At 38.7% G+C, this 27,426-nt stretch overlaps 1 protein-coding gene across 1 annotated transcript in view; it reads left to right on the forward strand.

Moving 5' to 3' along the window:
* pgap1 (post-GPI attachment to proteins inositol deacylase 1) overlaps window positions 1-27,426 on the forward strand; it is a 127,538-nt gene that overhangs the window by 19,537 nt on the left and 80,575 nt on the right. The window contains exons 5-13 of the mRNA XM_073046943.1: window positions 2,683-2,843; window positions 4,988-5,040; window positions 5,859-5,925; window positions 7,201-7,306; window positions 7,383-7,441; window positions 7,529-7,624; window positions 9,255-9,304; window positions 22,055-22,106; window positions 24,449-24,529. Of these exons, the coding sequence (XP_072903044.1) occupies window positions 2,683-2,843; window positions 4,988-5,040; window positions 5,859-5,925; window positions 7,201-7,306; window positions 7,383-7,441; window positions 7,529-7,624; window positions 9,255-9,304; window positions 22,055-22,106; window positions 24,449-24,529 (725 nt within the window). The remainder of the gene's footprint in view (window positions 1-2,682; window positions 2,844-4,987; window positions 5,041-5,858; window positions 5,926-7,200; window positions 7,307-7,382; window positions 7,442-7,528; window positions 7,625-9,254; window positions 9,305-22,054; window positions 22,107-24,448; window positions 24,530-27,426) is intronic.

The following is a 27,426-nucleotide window of genomic DNA, read 5'->3' on the forward strand; positions in this document are numbered from 1 at the left end:
TCTACTTTATTCCTTATACTTCGTGCATTCATATATAATACTTTTAATTTGGTACTCCCCTCTCCTTTCATATCAATTCCTATTTCACTTGGCCATACTGTATGATTTCTTCTTGAGCTTTCTACTCCATTGATTCTGTTGTCCTTTTTAACTTTTCTTATTTTCACTTTCCCTTTAACTCCATCCTTATATTTCCAGTTCATCCCCTCCCCCCCACTACTTAGTTTAATCACATCCATGTTGCAGTGGCAAACCTGTCTGCCAGAATGCTGGTCCACCGCCTATTAAGGTGCAACCGGTCCCTTTTGTACAATTCATCCCTACCCCAAAACAGATCCCAGTGGTCCAAGAATGTAAATCCTTGCTTCCTGCACCAGTTCCTCATCCACACATTCAGATCCATTATCTCCCTGTTCCTGCCCTCTCCAGCACGAGGAACTGGAAGCAAACCAGAGATAACCACCCTGGAAGTCCTGCTTTTCAGCCTTCTTCCGAGTTCTCTGAAGTCCTGCTGCAGAATGTCCTTCCTCTTCTTTCCGATGTCATTTGTGCCGACATGCACTACCGCTTCCGGCTGTTCACCTTCACCCTTGAGGATTCCCTGCAATCGGTCCGTGATGTCCTGGATCCTAGCACCAGGGAGGCAACACACCATCCTTAAATCTCGACTGTTGCCGCAGAAACCCCTTTCCGTACCTCTTACTATGGAGTCCCCTACTACCACGGCTCTTCCTGATGTCTGACTCCTCGGCTCTGCTTCTGCACCAATTTTCGGCTCGCAGACCTGTCCGCCTCTCAGACTGGCAGTATCTTCTGTCCTGACAGCTTCCAAGAAGGTGAACCTGTTTACGAGAGGTACATCCCCTGGGGTCTCCTGTACTTCAAGCATCCTTTCCTTCCTCATCATTGCCCCCTTTCTCTCTTCCGGTATCCTCGGTGCAACGACCTCACTGTAGGTCCTGTCCAGAAAACCCTCGTTTTCGTGGATAAACCTGAGGTCATCCAGTTCTTTCTTCAGTGCTGCAACATGCTCCTTCAGAAGCTGAATCTGGACACATTTTCCACAGCTGTAGCAGCTGGGGGCACCATCAGTGTGTCCCTGACCTCCCACATCATGCACGTAGCACACTGAATCAGCTTAGCGGTCATGTGTTCACCCTCTGCAATTGTGCCTGGCATAGTCTCCTCGCCGAAGACTCTTGAGCCAAAGACTAGAACTTTTCACACCAGGCACTTCCCTCGACCAGGCCACTTCCTGACAGGCAAGGAATAATTAATCGTAAATTTTTTTTGCTTTTATTTTGTTAACACCATGATGTGTGTATTGAAAGTGTATAAAGAATACACAATAGTAGTGTATTTTAAAAAATATGTTTTGGTGTGCAATTGTGCAATGCTATTCACACATACTGCATCAAATGCATGATGGTGGACAGACATCCCACTGATGCTTGGCTTGTGGGATATCTGGAATTTACTTCAAATGCCCAAGTTAGCTTTGGCTGGCCAAGAGTGGATTCTAACTGGGCTGTCTTCCAAGTATGACCTTCCACTACCTTCATGGAATGAAGGCTTACAGCCAGGAAAACAGTCCTTTTCCATCTGAGACGTATTGCATCTGGTAGACCCAAGAATCAAAGTTAATTCTTTTAGCAGGGTTTATTTAGCTGCCTTGTACAGGTAACAGTAGAATGTTGATTGAATAGGAGGTTGCAAGTTTCATTATGTATGCTTACTGCAATACTTTGCTCTATAATCTAGAGTCATGTTAATGCACATAACAGTGACAATGAAGGGAAAAGGAAAGACAAAGAATAAAATGACAAAAATGGCAAAATGGTGACACAGCTGGTTGAAATGCTGCACCAAAGTTTCAGTGACCAGGGTTCAATGCTGATCACCACTGCTGTCTGTCTGGTACACTCTCCCTGAAAGTGCATGGATTTTCTCTGGGTGCTCCAGTTTCCTCCCATATCCCAGAAAATTTATAGATTAATTGGCTACAGTAAATTACCAGTAGAGTAGATCTGTTGTGGATGTTGAATTGAAATGTGAGGAGAATAAAATGATACGTGTAATTGTAGAATTGATATAAATATGTGCTGATGGTTAGCATGGATTTGGTATCCGAAGGGCCTGTTTCTATGTGATTCACAGTCATCAACTCCGTTAAAAGCTGGAGCTCAGGGGACGTAGCAAGTTATTTGAAATATACTATTGCAGGCAAGATCAAAATGGACAATTTAGTACAAATAATTTTGGTCAGGATTGAGCCCAGGAGTAATCAGAACATATTCTAATGATAAACACAGTAGATTCTCCAGAGTAACACACACAAAATGCTGAGGGTACTCAGCAGGTTAGATAGCATCTATGGTAAAGAATAAAGAGTTGATGTTTCAGGCCAAGACCTTTCATTAGGGCTTCATCAGTGTTCTCATGATGAAGGATCTCGGCCTGAAAATCGACTCTTTAATCTGTTCCGTAGATGTTATCTAACCTGCTGAGTTCCTCCGGCATTTTGTGTGCTACTCAATGTTTTAATGATATAGTGCCTTTGGCATCTGCAGAATAGCTTGCTTCATATTCAATAAATCATATTTAAAGCATAGTTCATTGAGCATATGTTATGTCAAATTACATTAAATAGATGTAGTTAAGCCAACTTATGCTTTCTTGTAGACTTTTACAGCACTGTGAACAATCACTGGATTCTCAATGAAAAAGACTTGAGTAACATCACCATTCTCTCAGTGGGAGGCGGTTTCCGAGATTATCAAGTTCGCTCTGGGCTGACCATTGTTCCAAGCCTAGGTCTTTACAACAATACTCTAAATGTCGTGGTAATGTAAATGTTCTTTTTTAAACTTATTGTTCTAGTAGCTGTAATATATTCATATTAGTGTCATTTATAGTTTTCTTGTGAGTGGGTTCAACTGATCCATTGTACACAAACAATGCCACATTGATGCATTACAGGAAAGATGCAGAACTTGAGTCAGAGTAACGTATTTCTCTTTTGTTTGATACTGATGGGCACTCCACTCATTTGAGGGTATTCTTTGCTCCCTATTTTTAATGTCTTGCCTCAATAATCTTCATACTGATGTGTAAACAACATTGCATAAATATCATAATCATATGTAATGACAAATTGTATTTGTCATTTTTTTGTACTTTTCTGATCACAATTTTCAACAATAGTACTTGTCAGTTTTGTTTTGAAGAGAAGATTCATAACAGCAGAAACACTTTAACAAGTATAGCAGGACTGAGGAAAATTAGGAGGATTGAATTTCTTTTTCAAGCATGAACCCCTTCAAATTTTGGAATGCTGCTAATGTATAGAAATACGTCATGAAGTTCATCAGGGATTGTCTTTAAAAGAAGTGACAACTTGAGTACAAGAATTCCCATATCCTGTGCAATGATATGATGACATTTGAATTGACTTGCATCCTTAACATACACTAAGAGTAAAAAGCTTTATGTCACGTCTCTGACTAATTGTACAATTTATAGTAATTTGTAATAAATAGTATGTACAACAGGGCAGTCAATATAGCATAGAAGTACAATTGTATCAGTGTGAGTTTATCAGTCTGATATCCCGGAGGAAGAAGCTGTCCCAGAGCCTGTTGGTCCTGGCTTTCATGCTGTGGTACCGTTTCCCGGATGGCAACAGTTGGCTGGAACAACCTATGTAAGCTTCTGCTCCTGTGTCCTATATATGACTTCCAATTTAGAGCTCTTCTTTCAAAGTTTTTTTTTAAAGCAAGTTTCTTATTACTCTAAACAGGATTATTTGGTCCAGTCCAAACAGTTTGTTAGCTGGATGACATTTACATGAATTATTTTATATTACGAAACTAATTTGTTTATCCATCTTTGGTCGAATATCTAAGTTTTTCAAATTGATGAGTTGAGGTTGGAACAGGCAGTGGGCACAAAGTGTGGCCTGAGTTTGCTGAGGGGACCTGTTGCACAGAATTGCTACCCACGGTTCTGCATACCCTCATTTATTTGGGTATGATATTCCTAGCTCTCCTTTTCCTCCAGTTGTGTGGTGAGATCCGAATGTTGACTACACTCTGCTCCTGAAGTTCTCTGGTAGGCTTTGACAGAAAGCAAACCCGGTGGTGGAGCTTTGGCAACAGTCAAAACTGAGACGCCTCTGATATCCAGCAGCATGATAAAGCTGTTTAAAAAATAAAATTAGGAATTAAAAAGTATAAAATTCACTGTAAAGTTAACTAAAACATTAAGACCACTTGTGTTGATGGTTTTAGTTTTAAAGACAAATATATCTTTTAAGAAAATACAAGTATCCTCTGCTTTACTGTAAAGCATTGGAATGTCCATCAATATCATTAGGGTTCTGTATCACACTTCGGGCCTGACTGGAATGGAACTCTAATCTCATCAATAACCTGTGGATTCCTTTATTAATATAATTTAATGACAATCCTTTTCAGTCAGATGCCAAAAGTTCCCAATGGAAATGCCAGCTAGACTGCAAAATTTGGCCATGGTTTTTATTTTATGGTCAGGATAAAAGTTGAAGGAGGGGAGGGGAGATGAGATGGGGAGAGAAAAATTATCTCCGAAGTGTATTATAGCAAAGCAAGGTGGGACCTTATGGTCAATAGTTTTAGTGCTGTGTTATTCGAGTGTCAATTCTTACCTAGTGTTCAGGTCTGCAAGTTCTCCACACAAAAACAAAACTTCACTCTGCAAGAATCAGTATTCCAGCACCATCTGAGGAGTCAAAAGGTGTTTGTCAACAGTTTGTTCTTGTGTACGTTGAACCTTTTGCTCACAGTTCTGAGAAGATTACTAAGTGGAACGGTATTGTTTTACCTTTTCTCCCAAGACAGCATCTTTTTTGACACATGGGGAAATGCAAAGAAATGTTGTAAAATGCTGCAACTCTAGAAATATGATTGATAAAGCCTTCAGTGATTGAATGTGACATTTCTTTTCATAGACATCAGCTGTCCCAAGAGCATGGCTTTCAACTGATCACCTTTGTATAGTCTGGTAAGTATCAGGAAAAATTAGCCAGAAGTTCCATGTTCACATAGTTTTTTAGCCACCATCTTAAACATTGATGCAAAAGGCTTTTTTGTTGTTTAAAAAGAAAAGCGATGGCAAAATGTTTTCAAGTAACTAAGATAATAGAGTCAAGTTGGAGAAACATAAGAACATAAGAAATAGGAGCAGGAGTAGGCCATCTGGCCCATTGAGCCTGTTCCACCATTTAATAAGGTCATGACTCATCTGGCTATGGACTCCTCTCCACCTACCTACCATAAACCTTAATTCCCCTAATATGCAAAAATCTATCCAACCTTGTATTAAATATATTTACTGAGGTAGCCTCCTCTGCTTCACTGGGCAAAAAATTCCACAGATTCACCACCCTCTGGGAAAAGCAGTGCCTCCTCATCTCCATCCTAAATTTACTCCCCCAAATCTTGAGGCTCTGTCTTTGAAATTTGAAACACAACAAGCTTCCATATGAAACACAACAAGCTTCCATATGAAACACAACAAGCTTCCATAATGTTACAATTCCTGATGGTCCCATCATGCTTGATAATATAATATTAGTTACTTCACTGGATTTGGTTTATCAAATTTTATTAGTTTTTATCCTGTTCTGTAATAGGAAATGAGTGATGACTAATCATGCATGAGTATTTGAATAGTTTAAAAATTGATAATTTTGGTCTGTTCTTTGTATCTTTTAGTTCAGGTAAATTGAATTTTCCGGGTATACTTCTTTGCATGCTTTATACTTCAGATATGTTGCGTAAGCTAACTAGAGTTCTAATCATTGTTCTTTGTATCTTCAGGTGTAAAGAGCTGGTACTGGCCACAGTTAGAGCTTTTTTTGATCTTGTTGATCATCATACTAATCAGGTACGTCACTTTGTTTTACTCAATATTTGTAATGTATATTTTGTTAATAAGTTCCAAAAAAATTGATGGTTAACCACAGTGGCATGAAGGGTATCATATGAAGCTAATAACTGAATGCTCCATTTGTGAGATAGATTCTGTAATTAATCCATAGGGTCAACATTTACACTCTCTGGAGGTGCAATCAAGGTGATTGGTCATATGATGCATTTTGTTAGGAGGCAATGGCAGTACTTGTCCTTCAACATTAGCATTTTCTGGATTTTCCTATAGTTTCTCTCTTGATGTGAGGAAGTGCTTGATCTGGGGATGCTATGTTGACATGGGGAATTCAACATGGAAAAGTGAGAGTGCGTACTGTTCCTGCAGCATAAAGATGAGCGATAGGTTTTGATAGCTTTCTCTAAGGCGCAGAGTGTAACATGCAAAGCATTCTCTACTTCTCTAATATTGTCATGTTGAATCTCCTGATTTAATAGACCCTGTGGCAGACAAAGCTTCAGCTTAATGCACTGTCCAGCAGTACCTCAGCAGTTATTATTTCAGCTAATGTTAGTGTGTAACATTTAAAAATGAATACAATTAATACCACCGTCTCACCACCCAGTAAGCAATATAAAGATTTGCAATGCAGTTATAGCATTTAGAGTAGAGATAAATCAGTCACTTGGGAATTACTTTCTGGAGCTCAATTGTGCTTGATACAAAGAAATTTAAGACTGTTACTTGTTGCCATTTGAGTTACTTTTTACACATAAAATGGTACTTACTAAAGTGAATAATGTTGTTGTAACAGCTTTTTTATATTACTTTTGTATCTGATGAATTTTAACTTTGCTTTTTGGCCGTGGACTTAATGGTAATGAAGTTATGCTGGATTATTTTAGATCTGTGCAGTCATAAAACTGTTAATTGTTGATATTTGCATTTTAAAATGATTGTGATCTCCATGTGATCTCCTGGACCAGTTTTCGATAGCCTGGATGGGTCGGAGAGGAATTTTCCAGATTTTTTCTCCTCAATTGGCAACTCGGTTTTTTTCCCTGGGTGATCACATGGGTTTGGGCGGGATGAATAATAAAATAAAATGGGCGGCATGGTGCCCTGTTGGTTGGCACTGTTGCCTTGTGGGATTCGGTGAAAACTAGAGTTAAGATTGGATCAGCCATGATCTTGTTGAATGGCGGAGCAGGCTTGAGGGGCTGATTGGCCTACTCCTGCTCCTATCTCTTATGTTCTTATGTCCTTATGTGCCAGTAATATTTGTTTTTTAAGATAACGATGGATCTACAGAAGAGAATGCCAGTCCTTCATCATCACTTTGTCAGCTATTCAGCAAAAGATTTTGAAGATGATCTCGAGCCTTCTGTCTCTTTCTCAGGTTTGAAATGATGTGTTCTTTCAAATTAGTGAAATGGCCAATTGTAAATTGTATTTAATATGTGCCTTTACTTTAGGTTCAGGTACAACATGGCATGAAATTAAAACATACAAATGGACTTACAACTCTCCGGAGGTAATAGGTGTTGTATTTTTAAAGCTAGTTTAACATATCCTGAAGAAAATTAGAGTTTGAAATGATATGTATCAAAATATGTTTCAGTTTTCAGCCCGGTCACCCAAAGCTTCATATTTTATTTTACCACTTCCAAACGAGGAGGAATCTTTCAGTAATTTATATTGTCGAACCACCAATCTGGTAAGTTTGCCTTCTGTTTGATCAAAGTATTGAAATACTTTGCAACTTTCACTAATGTCTTTCTCTGTCATTAGTCTGAATCAGGTTTATTATCACCGGCATGTGATATGAAATTTGTTAACTTGCAGCAGCAGTTCAATGCAATACATAATCTAGCAGAGAGAGAAAAAAAATAAAGTGAATCAAGTACATATATTGAATAGATTTTTTAAAAAATGTGCTAAAACAGAAATACTGTATATTAAAAAAAGAATGAGGTAGTGTCCAAAGATTCAATGTCCATTTAGGAATTGGATGGCGGAGGGAAAGAAGCTGTTCCTGAATCACCAAGTGTGTGCCTTCAAGAAACAGTGAGAAAAAGGCATACCCTTTCAGCAATATTTTCTCTTAATTTATAAAGCAAAAGATGTGCCGTATATCACAAATGAGAGAAGTCAGTAGGATTAGGTATTAGGTGTATTAGGATCAGGTGTAAAAAAAAAAAAATAAAAATTTAAAGTCCTCTACATTGAATACATGTATTCAGTTGTCACTTTGTTAGGTACAGGAGTGGAGCCTGGTCTGATCTCCTGCTGTCGTAGCTCATCCAGCTGAAAGTTCAATGTGTTGTGCATTCAGAGATGCTGTTCTGCACATCATTGTTGTAATGTGTGATTATTTGAGTTATTGTCACATTCCTGTCAGCTTGAAGCAGTCTGGCCATTCCCCTCTGACCTTTTTGCATCATTCTCTATAAACTCTAGAGACTGTTGTGCACGAAAATCCCAGGAGGTAGTTTTTTGAGATGCTCCAACTGCCCCATCTGGCACCAACAATCATTCCACTGCCATAGTCACTTAGATCACGTTTCTTCCTCATTCTCATGTTTGGTTTGAACAATAACTTAACCATGTCTGCATGCTTTTATGCATTAAGTTAATGCCACACGATCATCTGGTTAGATATTTGCATTAGACAGACAGACAGACATACTTTATTGATCCCGAGGGAAATTGGGTTTCGTTACAGTCGCACCAACCAAGAATAGTGAAGAAATATAGCAATATAAAACCATAAATAATTAAATAATAATAAGTTAATCATGCCAAGTGGAAATAAGTCCAGGACCAGCCTATTGGCTCAGGGTGTCTGACACTCCAAGGGAGGAGTTGTAAAGTTTGATTGCCACAGGTAGGAATGACTTCCTGTGAAGCTCAGTGTTACATCTCGGTGAAATGAGTCTCTGGCTGAATGTACTCCTGTGCCTAACCAGTACATTATGGAGTGGATGGGAGTTATTGTCCAAGATGGCATGCAACTTGGACAGCATCCTCCTTTCAGACACCACCATCAGAGAGTCCAGTTCCACCCCCACCACATCACTGGCCTTACGAATGAGTTTGTTGATTCTGTTGGTGTCTGCTGCCCTCAGTCTGCTGCCCCAGCACACAACGGCAAACATGATAGCACTGGCCACCACAGACTCATAGAACATCCTCAGCATCATCTGGCGGATGTTAACAAGCAAGTATACTTAATAAAGTAGCCACTGAGTGTAAGTAGGTTATTACTTAACACGTGTATGTAGAACTTGGTTATATTTTAATAGTTTGAAACAATCTCAAATGAATTTTACTTCTTCAATTGATAGGAATCCAATAACTGGATTTATGGCTGCACTGTGATTAACCAGTCGGTTTGGTAAGTACATTTTTCCAGCTAATACTGCTTTTATTCAAACAGCAATCTTAAAATTTCAAGTATTTACTAATTGCTTTTACTTACAACAACTAGAGAACCTTAAGCCCCATTTTCTGTGGTTTCCCATTGAAACAAATTACTGCTTACATCATGGGAATGCATACATCCAACACAGGAAAGAAATACCTCAGTTGCTCTCAGTATTTGTATGATTAGCTGTATAAAAATAAATGTAGCTATATGAGAGTCTTTTCTGGGACTGAAAACTGTAAGGTAATGCGGGGATTTTCCTTGAAGCTCAGTGAGCTTTTGCTTTAAATTATAAATGGATGCTTGATAAAACTAAAGATTTGTTTACAAGAAAATAATGTTAAACAGTGATTAAGACCCGAAATATAATTGCTAAAAGTACATTTTTCTATAAAAATTGTTTTCTCCATGTGGTTCAATTTTTAGTTTATGTGCAAGATAGGTGTCACTAGCTCATCCTGTTTAATTACTAGCTAATCATATGGGGCACTATACACCAGATAATGCCTTTACCTTAATCAAGGTAAATGTAGTGAGACTCAAGGTTTAAACAGAGAACTTCTGTCGCTATTTTTCCTGCAGTATATATCAAAACAATCACAAACTCATGAAAGTCAAAGTTCCCCTGATTCTGTAGGCATGAAATAAAAACAGAAAATGCTGGAAACACTCAACAGATCAGGCAAGATTTATAGAAAGAGGAACAGAGTTTGCATTTCATATCGAAGACCCTTCATCAGAATCGGGAAAGAGTGAAAATGTTGGTAGTGGAGGGTTGGATCAAATAACGGGGAATATCTCAAAGGTGAGGCCAAAGTTGCCATAGATCATGCGTGGATCATCAAATTGACTAATTAGGACAGTTAGTCAAGGCGGGAGAAGCAACAGAAGCTGTGAAAAGAGGTCATTTAGAGAATAGGAAGACACGGGTATAGAAAAAAGTTGTGAGATGCAGGGCTATAGAGCATGCTGATCATGAATCAAGCTGTGCTATTGGAGTGAATGTGAAAGATGGATGACTTGCAATGAAAATGGACAATTTAATATAGACAGGGAAAGTGAATTACCTCTGTCTCACTGAGAGCAAATGGAAGATCTCAGTAAACGACAGGCCATCATCTCCCAACTAGTTCCTTCAGGCTTCTAGCCTTGTGGCCAACACTGCAGAATCTACATTGTCTCACTTTCTCAAGATTACAGGCAGGACTGGGCAGGAAAACCCATTATTTCTGCTTATCTTTGAACTTTTCTTCCTATCTTGATTCCATTCATTTTCTCCAGGTTAATTACTTCCTAATTATATATCCCCCTTCACTTCCATCCCACACTGGGATAGTCTGACAGCTCTGTTTGTTGAAGAGAGGCCTAACTATTTAGTTTCACTAACACAGCCATTTGCCTGGCTGAACCCAATCTCCTATTGAACAATTCCTTCAACTTAGGCTACGTCCACACTGGACCAGATAATTTTGAAAACGCCGGTTTTGCGTAAAAATGATAGGCATCCACAGCAAGCGTTTTTGAAAATAATACTGTCCACATTAAAATGGATATTTCAGCAAATCTCCTCCTGCGCATGTGCAGGACACATCTATTGAAAACAAGCGACATGTTTGGTGTCAAATCTTGCCGTGAAAGACTTGGTGCACGTTTGTTCAGTTACAGACTAGAAAAACTTAGTCGTTGGCTCTCGTACATGAGGATTTAAAACTTTAAAAAAAAATACTGAGCATATGGAGGCAACCGACAGGGAGTTCACAGACAGTATGACCCAGCTGACGACGAACATTGAAAAACTGACTAACTCTGTTGCATTAATAAGGCCCCTTGTTAAATGTGTAAAATTGTATTTCCATACAATGTTACATTAGGCTGTTACACATCTATTGTCAGAGAAGTACTTGCATAAATAGGTAAACCACCTTCATACGAGCAAGGACAAAACGGCAAAGCGAGTATACCTATTTATTCAGTAAATTATGGGTCAAAGTATTTGGTGAGTACATTTCTAACTCTTCTGGCTTCAGTCTCGTTGCCGTCTGTTCTGAAATTGTTAGGTTGCGTTGAAGAAAACAATGAAATGGCGCGCTGCCGTCACCATCTGTTCCTGCACATCATGACAGCACTTTTAGATTTCTCCGGTTACCCGTCCACACTGCTCTGGCAAATCTGGCGTTTTCAAAATTATACACTCTGGAGGGCGTTTTAGAAAAGCTCCGTTTTTGGGGGAGGAAAATGCTGTTTTAGTGTGGATGGAGGGTCAAAACGAAGAGAAAAAGCTTCGGTTACAGATTTATCTGGTCTACTGTGGACATAGACTTAATTTGTTGTACTTCCTCCAATCTAGTGCATATTCATTGTTCGTAATGTGGCGTCCTCTTCTTTGGAGGAATCAGATGCAACTTTGGTGATCACTTGACATCTTCTGGGGTAACTCAACAATTCTATTGATTGCTCTACTTCCAAGTTTAATTTTCCATCCCTCTCCAACTTTGACCTATTTGTGACCTCCTACACTGTTAGTATAGTCTCAGCATAGGTTTGAGGAATGACACCTCATCTTCAGTCTTAGCACATTGCAGCCTTCTGGACTCCCATCAAATTCTGCAACTTCAGGTGACCTGCTCTCCCTCTCTTTACCAGAACTGGCAACTTCTGCTGTAAGTTTACAAAATATACAGTGGTATTGGCTCAACTGTTCTTTCTTCGTTAGCACAGTCTGATCTGCAGGGCATGTTCCACCATCTGCATTTTACACTTTTTCATGTTTGCCTGTACTGCTGTCATCTTAGTGCTTTTTACTCTCTCTTGCTATGCCGTGATTAACCTGTTAACTATGGTCTTTATAGTTTATCCCAACTCTAATTTTACCTTTTCAGAGTTATTTCTATTTTTTATCTGTTTCTCCCCTGCCCTCTTGTCAACCTAAAACTATTATGTTTTTTTTCTTTCCCTGTAAGATATTGACTCTGTAACCCTTTGTATTGATGCTACCTGACTTTCTGAGTGTTTCCAGCATTTTTCTTTTTTCTTAACCCAGTGTTTGTGTCGTTCTCCAAAAGGCAGATAAAACTATGATGAGGTGCTTTGAGAGGCAGGGCATGGCACGATGAAATAGACTCTTAATAATCTAGACTCTGAACAATCTATCTCTTTATGATCTTACACTTTTTTGTTTCGCTGCACTGCAGTTTCTCTTCAACTTTATTCTGCACTTTCATTGTTTTACCTTGTTTTACTTCAATGCCCTATGCAATGAACTGATCTGTATGAACAGTATGCAAGGCAAGCTTTTCATTGTATCTCAGTACACACAACAGTAATAAAACCAATTCCAATTCTTTAAACTATAGAGCATTCAACATGTTTGTGAGTGTGAAACAAAGTAGAGGAAGAACAGGTAATCCGAATTATAATCCACAGTGGGAGACATATTGATATTAATTCAGAATCAAACAACAGCTTTGTTCCTTACTAACATCTTAATGGAAAAAAAAAATACAATTTTTTATTAGGATTAATAAAATAGTTTAGGCCAATAGTTTTTTTGTATAACTTGTTACTAATATGGCTTCTTTAAACATCTGTGTCTTGCCCATTATTTCAATCTGACTACTGTGTATTTTGGTCTAAAATCTTACCCTGATTTCTTGAATGTGTTTCAGAGTAAATGGAGTTTAAAAATGTGTTTCACTTGATGGTAATTTGTTAAAAGGTCTCAGGTTAATGTGCGGTTAAGTATTGATGCCAAGCATACTTGTAATCCAAACAACACCGTGGGATATCTTTATTTGAATGGAATGATGTGACGTATTGAACACTGTTTAGAATAGCGGAATTACAGTGAAATGAATCAACACCAGAATCTCATTGTTTCTGAAACAATTCTGTGGTTTGACCTGAGTGTGTTTCATCTATTTATTCTGTGTAATATGCAGAAATGTATATTGGAACAATATTATTTAAATATGAAATTGCCAACAAGCAAGAATCCCTCAAATGCAGTATATATTTTTAGAAAATTCAACCATTGTTGTAGATGATTCCAACCTCCACACCCCCTACCACAGGCCCTCGTACTTCCTTATTCTGTTAACCTCAGATTACATGCTGTGTAAACCATTCCATGTCATGGTAGTGGAAAGCTCATTGCATGTAGATACAAATCTTCAGTGCACATTGGAGAAAAATATTATACGCACTACTTTTGTAAATTTACTCTTCCTCTTTTCATTTTTTGCTCACAGTGCGTTACTGTTTAATTCTAGTAACAGTGTATTACCAGCAGGGGAACAAATATTCAGTATTGGAAAATGACTATATTTGTATATTAACATGTTTCCATAATCAACATCTTGACAACTGAAAGTATGAGTTCAAAATGAGACTTGTCAAGTTAAGTAACCAGGTGTTTGTTTTTCAAATTGTTACCAGGAGTGACAATTTTGGAGATGATTTTAAAAAAGAATACTTGAATTCGGAAATATTGTCTTTCATTCCATTTATCCAGTCACAGACCTTTATATGCAGAGTGGTACAGATATATTCAATGTACTTAAGTCAAGATTTGTTTTCATTATAAGCCTGAAGAAAATGTACATGTAATTCTTTTGACTCTTGCCCACAAAGCCTCCAGAGGGCAGTATGGAATGGTGCCTACTTATACAGGATAGCAGTCTGTTGAGCAAAGTGATCCCGTCATTGATTTTCAGAGACAGTGTCTTTGCAGTCTTGGCTGATTCATTTTTAGGGTCTCATCTTCACAAAAGTAATTGAATGTCAATCTTCAATGGACTGGAGCAGTGACCAAAAGTGTGAATGGTATACAGTTTATGGATTTGACTCAATTTTAGATTTTTACATTGTCTTTTGTGTTCTCCTAGGCTGAGGAAAGTAACCACCAGAAGCTTCTCTACTTCATTTGCTTTGACTGTGTTACAAGCTTTGCCAAAGACCTTGACATTTCATTGTGTGTTAATTCATGCTATGTTGAAGAGCCATATAACTATTGTAGATCGAATATAACCGATATTAATAATTGAAGGACTGGTGAATTTCTTTGAAATTTTAGATGATGGCTCACTATAAGGTATTTGCACTATTTCCATTTGTCTCCAGCTTCTCATCTGAGGGATCAATCAGTTAAAACTGCTTGAATATGCTGGCTTGGTCATTTTATTGACATGAAGTCACTTGTTATCCTTCAGTCGGTCTAAACTATATTTAATGTTGGTAATGCTCATTTCTCTGATGCAGAAGTGCTGAGAGATGGTTCTATCTATCGGTGTGTTTGATTCTTATGACCCTTGTTCGTGTTGCCGTGTGACCTCAGCTGTTACAGTGAAACTGGCTTTGTTCATACGGTTGGTCTATAGGGACATAATTGTTGAATAGGTCTGGAGGTCCACACAAAAATAAACCTTTATTTACATAAAGGGGGAAAAAGTACTGGCATTTAATGTCTTTCATGATCACAGAGTATTACCAAACAAGATTATGGCCATTTAAAAGTGATCATGAAAGATTTGTATAATCAAATATGGCAGTCACCTTGTTCGCTAACTGTATTGTGATAACAAATGAAATTCAATGACCTGGGTCTGACCTTGACCTCTGTTGCATGTGTAGAACTTGTAGCTTCTCCCTGTGAGTGCTTGGGTTTCACCAGAGTGCAATACTTTCCTTTCACATTCCAAGGACCCCCGATAGGTAGGTGAAAGAAGAATTGGGGAGAGGTAATAGGAATAGATTACACGGTATAAGTGGGGAATGCTGATGGACATTGGCTTGAGGGGATAAATGGCCTCCTATATCATAAGTTAAAATATTTTAAAAAATTAGCTTGAAGGATGATTGTTGAGGAAAATTGTCCCTACTATCGTTTAAACATTTCCAAGTTTCTTTCCATCCTGAATCTGAAAAGGAGTAATAATAACAGGGTTGTTGTGATGGGAGATTTTAATCTCCCAAGTATTGATTGGCATCTCCCTAGAGTGAGGGTGTTAGATGGGGTGGAGTTTGTTAGGTGGGTTCAGGAAGATTTCTTGACACAATATGTAGATAAGCCTACAAAAAGAGAAGCTGTACTTGATCTGGTATTGGGAAATGAACCTGGTCAGGTGTCAGGTCTCTCAGTGGGAGAGCATTTTGGAGATAGTGATCATAATTCTATCTCCTTTATCATAGCATTGGAGAGGGATAGGAACAGACAAGTTAGGGAAACGTTTAATTGGAGTAAGGGGAAATATGAGGCTATCAGGCAGGAACTTGGAAGCATAAATTGGAAATGCATGTTCTCAGGGAAATGTATGGAAGAAATGTGGCAAATGGGGTTCTGGTAACGCTAGCTCCTCTGGAAAAATGTGTATTAAGCCCAGTTATCCCATCAAATATAATATTTTTCGAAAAATATTTGAACTGAAAAGAGGGGCAAGAATGGGGAAAAGGAATGGAAATAAAAAAAGCGACACTGCGGAGCCTGCGGTCGAGAGGAGTGCAGCGAGCGGCTCTCCTACCCGACCACGTGCTAGCGAGGCGGACACTGGGCCTCGTTCAGGCAAAGCGGTGAATATCTTCGAAATCCTGAAAGAAATAATGGAGTTCCAGAAAGAAATAAAGTAGCAGCTCCGTGATATTAAGTCAGAGCTCACCAGTGTCAATCAAAAAATAGCGGTGGCAGAGACTCGAATTGAGAAGGTGGAAGATCGCGTTCAAAACGTGAAACGGATACTGAGTAAGACAATAAAAATATTACATCACCAAGAAGGTAAACTGCTTGACCTGGAGGGAAGATCACGGCAGAAAAATATCAGAATCGACAACGTTCCTGAAGGAGCGGAGGGCTCGTCTATGACGGAGTTTGTCGGAAAGTTACCGCGGGACGTGTTGGATCTTCCCTCGGCTATGAAGCTGGAAGTCGAAAGAGCCCCACCGCGCTTTAGTCCCGAAACCTACCCAGGATAGAAAGCCATGCTCAATAATAATTAAAATCCTTCGGTACAGCACCAAGGCAGAGATTCTACGAAGGGCCTGGGGTAAGAAGAGAGTGTTTTTCAACAAAGAATTAATATATTTCGACCAAGATTACACCCCCGAAGTCCTGCAGAAATGCAAAGAATACTCTGAAGTAAAGCAAGTACTAAAGCAAAAAAAAGATTAGATTTCAAACTCCATACCCTGCTAAACTTCGAGTGTTTTATGACAATGGGACGCGGTTGTACCAGACAGTGGAAGAGGTGACTACAGACATGAAGGCCAGAGGGTTGTCCGTCAGCATGACCAAAATGAGGGAAAGCCTGACTGAGGAATTATCCCGCTCCGCTTGGGAAATAGTGCGAGAATGGAGAAGGCAGGAGATGGGAGGAGGCCAAGAGAAATATATCAAGAAGAGACTGGGAGTTTCCCCAAAGACAGTCCTCACCCCCTTCAGAAGAGCCATAAGGTTTGGCTAACTTTAAAATTGTTGAGAAGCTAAACGGAAGCAAAAGTACACGGAGATATACCTATCTCGAGAAATACTTACTATAATGTGGATTTTACATTACTTAGTTGTTATTCTTTATTCGTTCACTTACTCCTTTTTCCCCACCAAAATGAGAATATATATATATATATATGTAATATGTGTGTGTGTGTCTATATATATATATATATATATATAGTACACAGGGAAATCTTTTCTGTGTAATGGATTTGTTCACTGACCTTTATGAATACTGCAGTGGGGGCCCTCAACTCACAAGTAGGAGGGGTTATCCCCCGCAGCTAGACATTTCCTCTAGCTCAACACAGGGTCATCTACTAGAGACCTCAGCCTTGGAATCACACGTTCGTTGCCATTTTTGTTATTATTTGCGTTTCTTGGTTCTTATTTGTTCAGAGAGTAAATCAATTAAGTTTTATTCTAATTTCAATGATACATTGACAGAAAAATACAGATGGCTAAGGACAAGGTAAAATTCATTTCTTTTAATGTCAATGGGCTATTAAATCCAATCAAACGTAAGAGAATTTTATCCAATTTGGAACAATTTGATTCACACTGGGAAAAATGGTTTAACTACATAATGCCTCATAGGCCTGATTTTATTCTCACAAATCAATGAATCTGTTGTAAAAAAAAAAAATCACTCCCTACTTGTACATAGTTCTTACATTTTGCTTGTTTTTTTCTTTCCACTCTTTTCTATAAATGTGTACCTCAGATAAATACTTTGTGGAGATTTGTGATATATATGTACAATGTCTGAAATACATCTTATGGAAATGTTTGTTTGATGATGAACTTCAATAAAAAAAAACAAAAAAAAAGAAATGTGGCAGAGGTTCGGGGTTTGCATGGGGTTCCGAGCAGGTACGTTCCAACGGGACATGGAAAGGATGGTAGGGTACAAGATCTGTGGTATCCAAAGGCTGTTGTAAATCTAGTCAAGAAGAAAAGAAGAGCTTCGAAAAGTTTAAAAAAAAAACTAGGTAATGATAGGAATCTAGAAGATTGTGAGGCTAGCAGGAAGGAGCTTAAGAATGAAATTAGGAGACCCAGAAGTGGCCATGAGAAGGCCTTGGCGGATAGGATTAAGGAAAACACCAAGGCATTCTACAAGTACATGAAGAGTAAGAGGACAAGACATGAGACAATAGGACCAACCAATCAAGTGTGACAGTGGAAAAGTATGTATGGGACTGGAGGAAATAGCAGAGATACTTAATGAATACTTTGCTTTAGTATTCACTACGGAAAAGGATCTAGGTGATTGTAGGGATGATTTGCAGCGGACTGAAAAGCTTGAGCATGTAGATATTAAGGAAGAGGATGTGCTGGAGCTTTTGGAAAGCATCAAGTTGGATAAGTCACTGGGACCGGACAGGATGTACCCCAGGATACTGTGGGAAGCAAGGTAGGAGATTGCTGAGCCTTTAGCAATGATTTTTGCATCATCAATGAGGACAGGGGAGGTTCCGGAGGATTGGAGGGTTGCGGATGTTCTCTTATTCAAGAAAGGGAGTAGAGATAGTCCAGGAAATTAGTGAGTCTTACTTTACTGGTTAGTAAGTTGATGGAGAAGATCCTGAGAGGCAGGATGTATGAACTTTTGGAGAGGCATAATATGATTAGGAATAGTCAGCATGGCTTTGTCAAAGGCAGGTCGTGCCTTACAAGCTGGATTGAATTTTTTGAGGATGTGACTAAACACATTGATGAGAAAAGAGCAGTAAATATAGTGTATATGGATTTCAGCAAGGCATTTGATAAGGTACCCCATGCAAGGCTTACTGACAAAGTAAGGAGGCATGGGATCCAAGGGGACATTGCTTTGTAGATCCAGAACTGGCTTGCCCACAGAAGGCAAAGAGTGTTTGTAGATGGGTTATATTCTGCATGGATGTCGGTCGCCAGTGGAGTGCCTCAGGGATCTGTTCTGGGACTCCTACTCTTTGTGATTTTTATAAATGACCTGGATGAGGAAGTGGAGGGATGGATTAGTAAATTTGCTAATGACACCAAGGTTGGAGGTGTTGTGGATAGTGTGGAGGATCAGAGGGATCTTGGGGGTCCGAGTCCACAGGACACTCAAAGCTGCTATGCAGGTTGACTCTGTGGCTAAGAAAGCATACGGTGCATTAGCCTTCATCAATTTTGGGACTGAGTTTAAGAGCCAAGAGGTAATGCTACAGCTATATAAGACCCTGGTCAGACTCCACTTGGAGTACTGTGTGCAATTCTGGTTGCCTCACTACAGGAAGGACATGGAAATCATAGAAAGGGTGCAGAGGAAATTTACAAGGATGTTGCCTAGATTGGGGAGCATGCCTTCTGAGAATAGGTTGAGTGAACTCGGTCTTTTCTCCTTGGAGCAACTGGGGATGAGAGGTGACCTGATATAAGTGTTCAAGATAATGAGAGGCATTGATCGTGTGGATAGTCAGAGGCTTTTCCCAGGGCTGAAATGGCTAGCATGAGAGGGCATAGTTTTAAGGTGCTTGGAAGTAGGTACAGAGGAGATGTCAGGGGTAAGTTTTTTACATAGAGAGTGGTGAGTGTGTGGAATGGGTTGCTGGCAGCGGTGTTGGAGGCCGAAACGATATGGTCTTTTAAGAGACTTCTGAATGGCTACATGGAGCTTATGGGTAAATCGTAGGTAGTTTTAAGGTAGGGACATATTGGACACAGCTTTGTGGGCTGAAGGGCCTGTATTGTGCTGTAGGTTTTCTATGTTTCATCCACCTAAGAGGATAGCGTTGAAAATACTTGCAAAGAGTAACACCTTCGGCTGGCTGCTTTTTATATTTTGTGTTCTAATCTGTGGAATTGTAGCGTATTGGAATAAGCCCTTTGTCTTGAAAGAAGCTGATTTAGCTTGGCACTGAGATAAAGCTTGGCACTCTAGGCAATTTAGATCTTTTATGTAGGTGAGTATATCAGAGGATCGATATTTGTGGATAATTACGGCATCTTCAGTTCGTGGATATGAAGACAATAGAACTTGACGAAAGGACATACAGGTAGTCCCTGAGTTACGAACGTCTGACTTACGGAGAACTCGTACTTACGAACCGAGGAAGGAGAACGCTGTCCGCCATTTTAAATCAGATCGCGACGCTGTCCACCATTTTAAGTTGTTGCACTTGACACTGTGAGTGTTAACTTTGTATTTGGCTAAAATTTTTCTTAGTACGATTCTCCCTGACCACCCCCCCCCCCCCCCCCATACCAGTCGGCTGGTGGCGCAGTGAGATCGTGAGATCAGTGCCAGGCTGGAGAACAGAGGTTCCCGAGTTCGATCCAGTGACAGACTGCCCCCGTGCCAGGTTGATGTCAAGTTCGCAACTACACCTCGTTTAAAAAAAACACTGCCACCTCCAGTTTAAATTCCCACGCGGAATATTGTGGAGGATCAAATACCCAAACCCAGCACAGCCCCCACTTGTCCCTTTTAGCCTGTCTCAGTGCGGTGGTCCTTAGGACCCAGCAGATCTCGGGAGCCGGTAGAGCTCAGGACCCGCTGCCCGCAGTGTTTCTATTCCATTGACAGGAAGCGATTGCGATTGAAAATAAAGTGGAAATAATAAAGCGTTTGGAAAGAGGTGAAACGCCATTGGTCATTGGAAAAGCGTTAGGCTACAGTCAGTCAACGATCAGAACAATTTTAAAGGATAACGGATAAAGAGAGAATAATGGAGCATGTGAAAGGCCCTGTCCTGATGAAAGCTACTATTATTACTAAGCAACGCAGTGGTTTAATTATTGGAATACATACATTTCTTAAGTGTTTTATATGCATAGAAAGGTAAAATAAATACTATATACTAAGACAAACGTTTGACTAAGAGATGCTAAATAATACCGGATGTACTTGTTCTGGCTTACGTACAAATGTGACTTAAAGACGGACTCAGGAACGGAACTCGTACCTACCCGGGGGCTGCCTGTACAAAGCAGGAAAAAGAGGCAGCAATGTTGCATTTTTACTTTAAACCAGGATACCAATATTAACCATTATTTATAGTTATGCTGAATGGAATCTTCCTGCATCAAAAGCTGTTGGTAAAATCTTATTTTCAAATTTGTCATTCAGATCAAGAGGCTAATATTTTGTGTGGGGGGAAAAGCAGGGTAAATCATTGAACTGAGAAGGGATATAAATATTGTATGACCTTTTGATGCAGTTATTATAGGATTTATGATTCCTCCATGACTATTGGTACCTGTCAAAGCCAGCGTTCAACATAATCCTTGCTATTTTCTGACACGTTCTTTTTTTATGATAGTGCTGGGAAGTGGAACCCTTTTCCTTTTTATGCTATCAGTGATCGTTTGAAATACTTCACGGTTAGGTACGGCATGAGATGGTTGCAATGGAGAGCAGGTCTCTACATTGCTTCATATAGCTGAATCATGATGCCTGAAAAAGATCCCTATTTGCACCAGTGCATGTTCCAATACAGTGAGCATTTCCTTCTTTTTTCCATCTCTTCTCTCCTTTTCCCACAAGTTTTCCCACATGATCGGTGAGAAGTTTGCAATAATGCACCCTTTGAGAGTTTGGTAACTTTGTTATTTCTACAAATGGCAGTGCATTTGGTTTTGCTCAGCATTTATCTGTTTATCAGTGAATAATGGTGTCCTTCCTGGAACTTTTCTTTCAGTGGACAGAAGTTATTGGTCTAATGTGCCTTTTTTGTCCTTTGTCAACAAAGAAAATCTCCTGCATTGTCTACTGAATAAGGTTCAAAGCAGGAAGTTTCTTCGATTCTGTGAAATTGGGAAAATTAGCATTTATTAAAGTGATATTTTAATGTGAATTATTATAATTTGGAGTTGGATTAAGAATATAATTGCTATTCATTTCATAACCAGCCTGAAAAAGGGATGATATTAAAAGAAAATGCAAGTATTATTGATTTCAGAAAAAGTGGTGTCACTAATGAAGACAAATAAAATTCAAACTAATTGCATAAAAAATCTTACATATCACACCATGTTTCCTTTTGATGTTTAATATTTAATCCAGAAGGGAATGAGATTATGTGCATGGTTAGTGACTTGCTGTGCCTACTTTCATCTTTGCACTTTGCATATTTTTCTTTCAGTTTACTTTTTGAACACTTTGCTTGTGAATGTCGCATGAGTTCTTTGATCTACTAAAGTGAATGGCAATGTAAATTCCATTTCTCTTTATGTACAAATCACTTGAATTTACCATTAAATTTCCCATGCAGCCAGGAAGGCATTGACCTGACCGGGGAGGCAGAATTGCTAAAAATGTATAAGGTAAGTTTAAGTTTTAGTTGGTACTATTGCTATTATGTTGGCGTGTGGCCAGGTGGGTTAAGGTGTTGGTCTAGTGATCTGAAGGTCGCTAGTTCGAGCCTCAGCTAAGGCAGTGTGTTGTGTCCTTGTGCAAGGCACTGAACCACACATTGCTCTGCGACGACACTGGTGCCTGTATCAGCCCTTGCCCTTCCCTTGGACAACATCGGTGGCATGGAGAGGGGTGACTTGCAGCATGGGCAACTGCCGGTCTCCCATACAACCCTGCCCAGGCCTGCATGGTCAAATACATGGTCTCTCGAGACTAACGGATGCCTATAAATATTGCTATTATAGTATACTACATTAATAAAGTACTGTGTAATAACTGTAGTATAGCTGAGGACTATCATTCTGTCCATGTTTAAATGTTCTTTTATGCATGTTAGTATTGGTTTTGGCTTTCTTTTTAGATAACGTGCATTTATTATGTTACTTAGACATCTGTTCCAAGTTCCCAATAATTTTTGCCATGCCTCCTTTTGTAAAATTTTGTAGTATGAAATTCATCTTGAAACAATAATAAAAAAACTACTGCAAATATTTAACATTTCAAGCATGTAGAGTAATTTCTATTAAAAGAGATTCAATAGTCTTACTATTCTGATAGATCTGAGAGTCTTAGTAGTCGAATCATTGCAAATTAATATGCATGGTCAGTAAGCAGACAGTACACTGGCTTTTATTACTAGAAGATTTGAGATCTGCATTTATATGGAGCCCTAGTGAGATGACATCTGGAAACTGTGACAATTTGGTCTCCCTTTTTCAGGAAGTTTATGCTAGCAATTCAGGAATTGCAGCAAAGATTGATTTTTGGGTTGGCAGGTTTGTCCTGTGAGGAGAGATTATGTGCATGAGGCGCTTGCGCACATGTTTAAAAGAATGAAAGGCGACTTCATTAAAATGTGCAGATTTGAAGGGTGTAACATGATGGATGTGGCTTTGATTTTTTTTTCACTGCAGTGGGCTGTTTAGAACCAGGAGACAATCTGAAAATGATTGGCTTTTCAGACAGAGATGAGAAGGAATTTCTTTACTCAGAGAAAATTGAATCTTTGTGGAATTCATCACACAACAGGACAATGGAGGCAGAGTTACGGAGAACATTCATGACAGATTATTGAATTAATAGAAACATGGAAAACTTACAGTACAATACAGGCCCTTCAGTCCACAAAGCTGTGCCGAGCATGTCCTTACTTTAGAAACTACCTAGGGTTACCCATAGCCCTCTATTTTGGAACTGGCATTAAAGGAAAAGATCTTTTTGGTTGAGTTGAGATGTTCTCCGATATTGCCAATTTACTTGCAAACGTTACAAGGAGACATCATCAGTGTTAATTGTGGTGTGTTTTCCAAATGTTCAGCCTTTATATACTTAACAGTCAACTGATTGGTAGTCATTATGGAAACTCAGTTGTGATGTAGGGAGAAAGTCTCATCACTGATTGGTTGCGTGGTCTGCATTGCGATGTGGAATTTTACCTGTATTGGCTCATTCAGAATCAGGGTCTACATTCTGTTCACAGAATAGTTCATGGAAGGCCAAGTTTCTAGGAACTCTCTTGCATGCCACATGTTTGCCTGTGCCATGACTCTCACTGATGCCCAGTCAAATTTGTGCCCCTCTTGATCTTCGTGGGTAGAGACCAGGGAGAGTTGGTCATGCTGCTTGATGGCCAGTTGATGTTCACGGATCCTTGTAGATAGTTTCCTCCCAGTTTGGCCGACGTGATATTTGCTACTGGCCCTGCATTGGATTTTGTAGGTCACATCAGTCTTGTCCAACAGCTTGATTTGTTCTGTGCACTGTTGATGTCTCCTCGTATGGTGTTGAAACGTTTGCAAGTAGATTGCCAAGATCTGAGAATAACTCAACCCAACCATCGCATTTCCAAATTATTTCCAAGAAAGTGACACTGAAGGAAAAAGTCTTACTGAGCAGTAGAGTAGTATTGAGATGCTGACTGAACTACAGCTGCAAATATTTATTGTGTTTTGTATAATTGATAAATATTCTTAATTAACCAGTGAAGAAAACCACACAAAAGATTATGTAGCCTGGCTCTAATCAAAGAACTATATAAAATATGTTTTTAATTGCCTGATTTTTTTCCCCCCATTTTTAATTTCTATTACTTGACTCCAATAACTGCTTAGCAATCAGGGCTAGCATTCCAGTAAACATGCAGGATTTTCAGTTAGGATTATCCTGTGTTCTCCCCCCCCCCCCCCACCCCAAATTTGTTGATTGCATTAGGATACAAACCAGTTATCATAATCTGTTGTTTGCATTTCAGATAGTGAACTTCAATCTGGAAAAGTATCGTTCTTTCTCTCATTTTGTCATTCATGTGTCTAAGGCTAGTGTCAATAAAAAGGTAAGTGAAAACATTAAAACAGCTTGTCTATTCCACTGATAGTGAATATTTTTGTGTAATAAAGATGGTTCAGGATTTTAGCCCTTTTATGGCTGATATAATCTCAATTTTTTAAATTCCTTTTGTTTTAAATAAAATGTTAAATTGCAATGTTAAATGCAATAAAAACAGCATCCCTAGAAGAACTTGGCTAATTCTTGAGTTCTTCCACCATTTCTGTTTTTGTTTCACTTACCAGCATCTGTAGTTTTATTCATCAAATTTTAATTGCATATACTTATTATTTAAACACTATTTATAGACAATACTGTGTTAGCCATTGTGTTAGAGGTGGAATGAACAAACACAACTCTTGACAGCTTTGCATTGCTCTTGTATGCACCCCTAAATAAATGCAGCAGCAAAGTATCTATGACCAGGGAACAAGCACTATAATAATAAAATGGAGTTCAGATCTTACTTTTTCTGGATGTGATGACTGATTGTGGAATAATTACTTACTACTAACTTGAAACAAAATTCCTGGAACATCTTAAGAAGTTTATGAAATATACAATATGTATCTTGAAAGCTAGTATTATATGTTATGTATATTATGAACGACAATGAAATTTGAGTGTTTCTCTTGTAAACTTGTGTAATGTCAAGATATTTTTAGATTAGCAGAAATGTTTAATATTTCAGTTTAACTGATCTGAAAGAGAAACAACTGGCATCGTATACTGTAGAATAAACTTTCTGAAGTTGGCAGCTCAAGAGGTTTAATACGAAGCCAATAAGTCTGTGATAATTCAGCAGTAGATTTAACATATGTGCTGCTCAGATCATAAGGAATGATATTTCTTCCAAAAATTGACAAATGCAATACAGTGCAAAGATTCTATATAAATGTTTTTAGTGCTCCTTGTGTGTATGTTTGTTTAATAAAAACAACTGGATCATGATCTGGATAAATTTAATTTTTTTTTTTGCAAAGTGGCAGGTGACAGCTCTACACTGCTTCAACACTGACCTCCATAATACAAAACTCTCATTGATGACTTTCCACTGCATGTGGACAGTGAGATCCTGTTATTTCATATGGAGATTTCATATTGGTTAACCTTTTTTAATCTATGAAATTTGTTTCAAAATCATTGAATGAATCCCTAGTAGTTCAGTAAACCTTTAATTGTTTTGAAGAAATGTGCACTTGTGCTACATTCAACAAGTTTTACTCTATATGGATTTTTTAATGTCAAAAAAAGTCGCACCAAGAAACTGGATTAGTTCATTTTAAAAAAGCCTTCTACGTTTTTTTTTCTTGATGTTTAAATCGAGTAAAAAAAAACATTTTATGCATGCTTTGAAGTGACTGTGTTTATTTCCTCTTGAAGTCCCAGTGATTTACCACAGCATTCCTGTGATCCCTGGTGACATTTGGACATGTGTTGATAAAGGAGTGTTGTAAGTTTGACATACCAAAGTAAATTGGATCAAAAGATTGGGGTCTGATCTTGAGTTTTCATTTACAGTAAAATGTGGAACAAATTGTCCAGCAAGTTGGGAACAAAGTTTATAAAATCCCTGTTGGGACATTTGATTTTTATCTTTACAGACTCCGTGTTAATTTCTGTGTGTTGCCTTGCGTAGGCAGAGAGCACCAAGAAAGATAACATCTGTTTATGTCACTGCAGAATGGTGCAATGGTTGCAATGCTTCAAAGCACAATTAAATTCCTTTATTGCTTTCAGGTTCTATTAGAATCCAATATGTTCTTTTATTTCTTTTCCTAACCCCTCCATTTGTATACCACACCTCTGCTTTGCCCTCCCCTACTTTTTTCCTGCTTTATTATATATCCAAGGCAGCAAGTGACATGGCAGCTGCAAGGTCAGCAAACAGTTGCCGTTGATGGAAGCACAGGTCACGTCCTAATGCATGTATGGGCAAAAATACCGTGTTGATTGTTTTAAAGCAAGGATTTTTCCCTCTATTATTGGCCTTCTAATTCGGCATTGCATGAAAATGCAGTTTTGATTTGGTGAACGAAAAATATGTGAAATCCACTTTCTAGCTTGGTTTTTTAAGGTTTTGTTCAAATTTTCGTTGTAGCACCTTTATACAGTCTATAAAGAATAAAAATCTTTCACATCAAACCTCTGGTGGGATGCAAATCAAGTATTAAATTCAAAGGATATTGTAAATGTTCACAAGTCTCAACAATAGTGATACCACACCTTCCTTTCTCTCTCCCACCCCACAATTTCCATTTTAAACGTCCCTAAAAAATTAGCTTTGTTTGAATCATTGGTTTATTATTGTCACATGTATGGAGGTGCTGTCAGAAAAGTTTGTTTGCATGCTATCTGTACTGTACATAAGTACGTAGAAATAGTCAAAAGGAAAAGAGAATGAAGAATATAATCACAAGATTCTGTGGATCTTAGAAATCTTGAGCAACACACACAAAATGCCAGAGGAACTCATCAAGTCAGGCAGCATCTATGAAGGATTCCTGATGAAGGGTCTTGGCCTGAAACATCAAGTCTTTTATTTCCCACCATAGATGTTTATTGACTTGCAGGGTTCCTCCACCATTTTGTGTGTGATGCAGAATATAATGTTACAGTTAAAGAGAAAATGTGCAGGTTGACAAATGATATGTAAGGAACACAACAAGGTAGATTGGGTAATGAAAAGTTCATCTTTAAGTGTTTGATGGGTACATAACAGCAGGGTAGAAGCTGTCCTTGAGCTGGTGGTACAAGCTTTCAAATTTCTGTACCTTTTGCCTAATGGGAGAAGAGAGAATAATGGGGTGGGAGGGATCCTCGTTCATGTTAGATGCTTTCCTGAGGCAGCAAGAGGTTTAGACTGAGTTAGAGGAGGGGAGGCTGGTTTGTGTGGACAGTGGA

Source organism: Hemitrygon akajei, chromosome 5, assembly GCF_048418815.1.
Source record: "Hemitrygon akajei chromosome 5, sHemAka1.3, whole genome shotgun sequence".
In the NCBI taxonomy this organism is placed as follows: Eukaryota; Metazoa; Chordata; class Chondrichthyes; order Myliobatiformes; family Dasyatidae; genus Hemitrygon; species Hemitrygon akajei.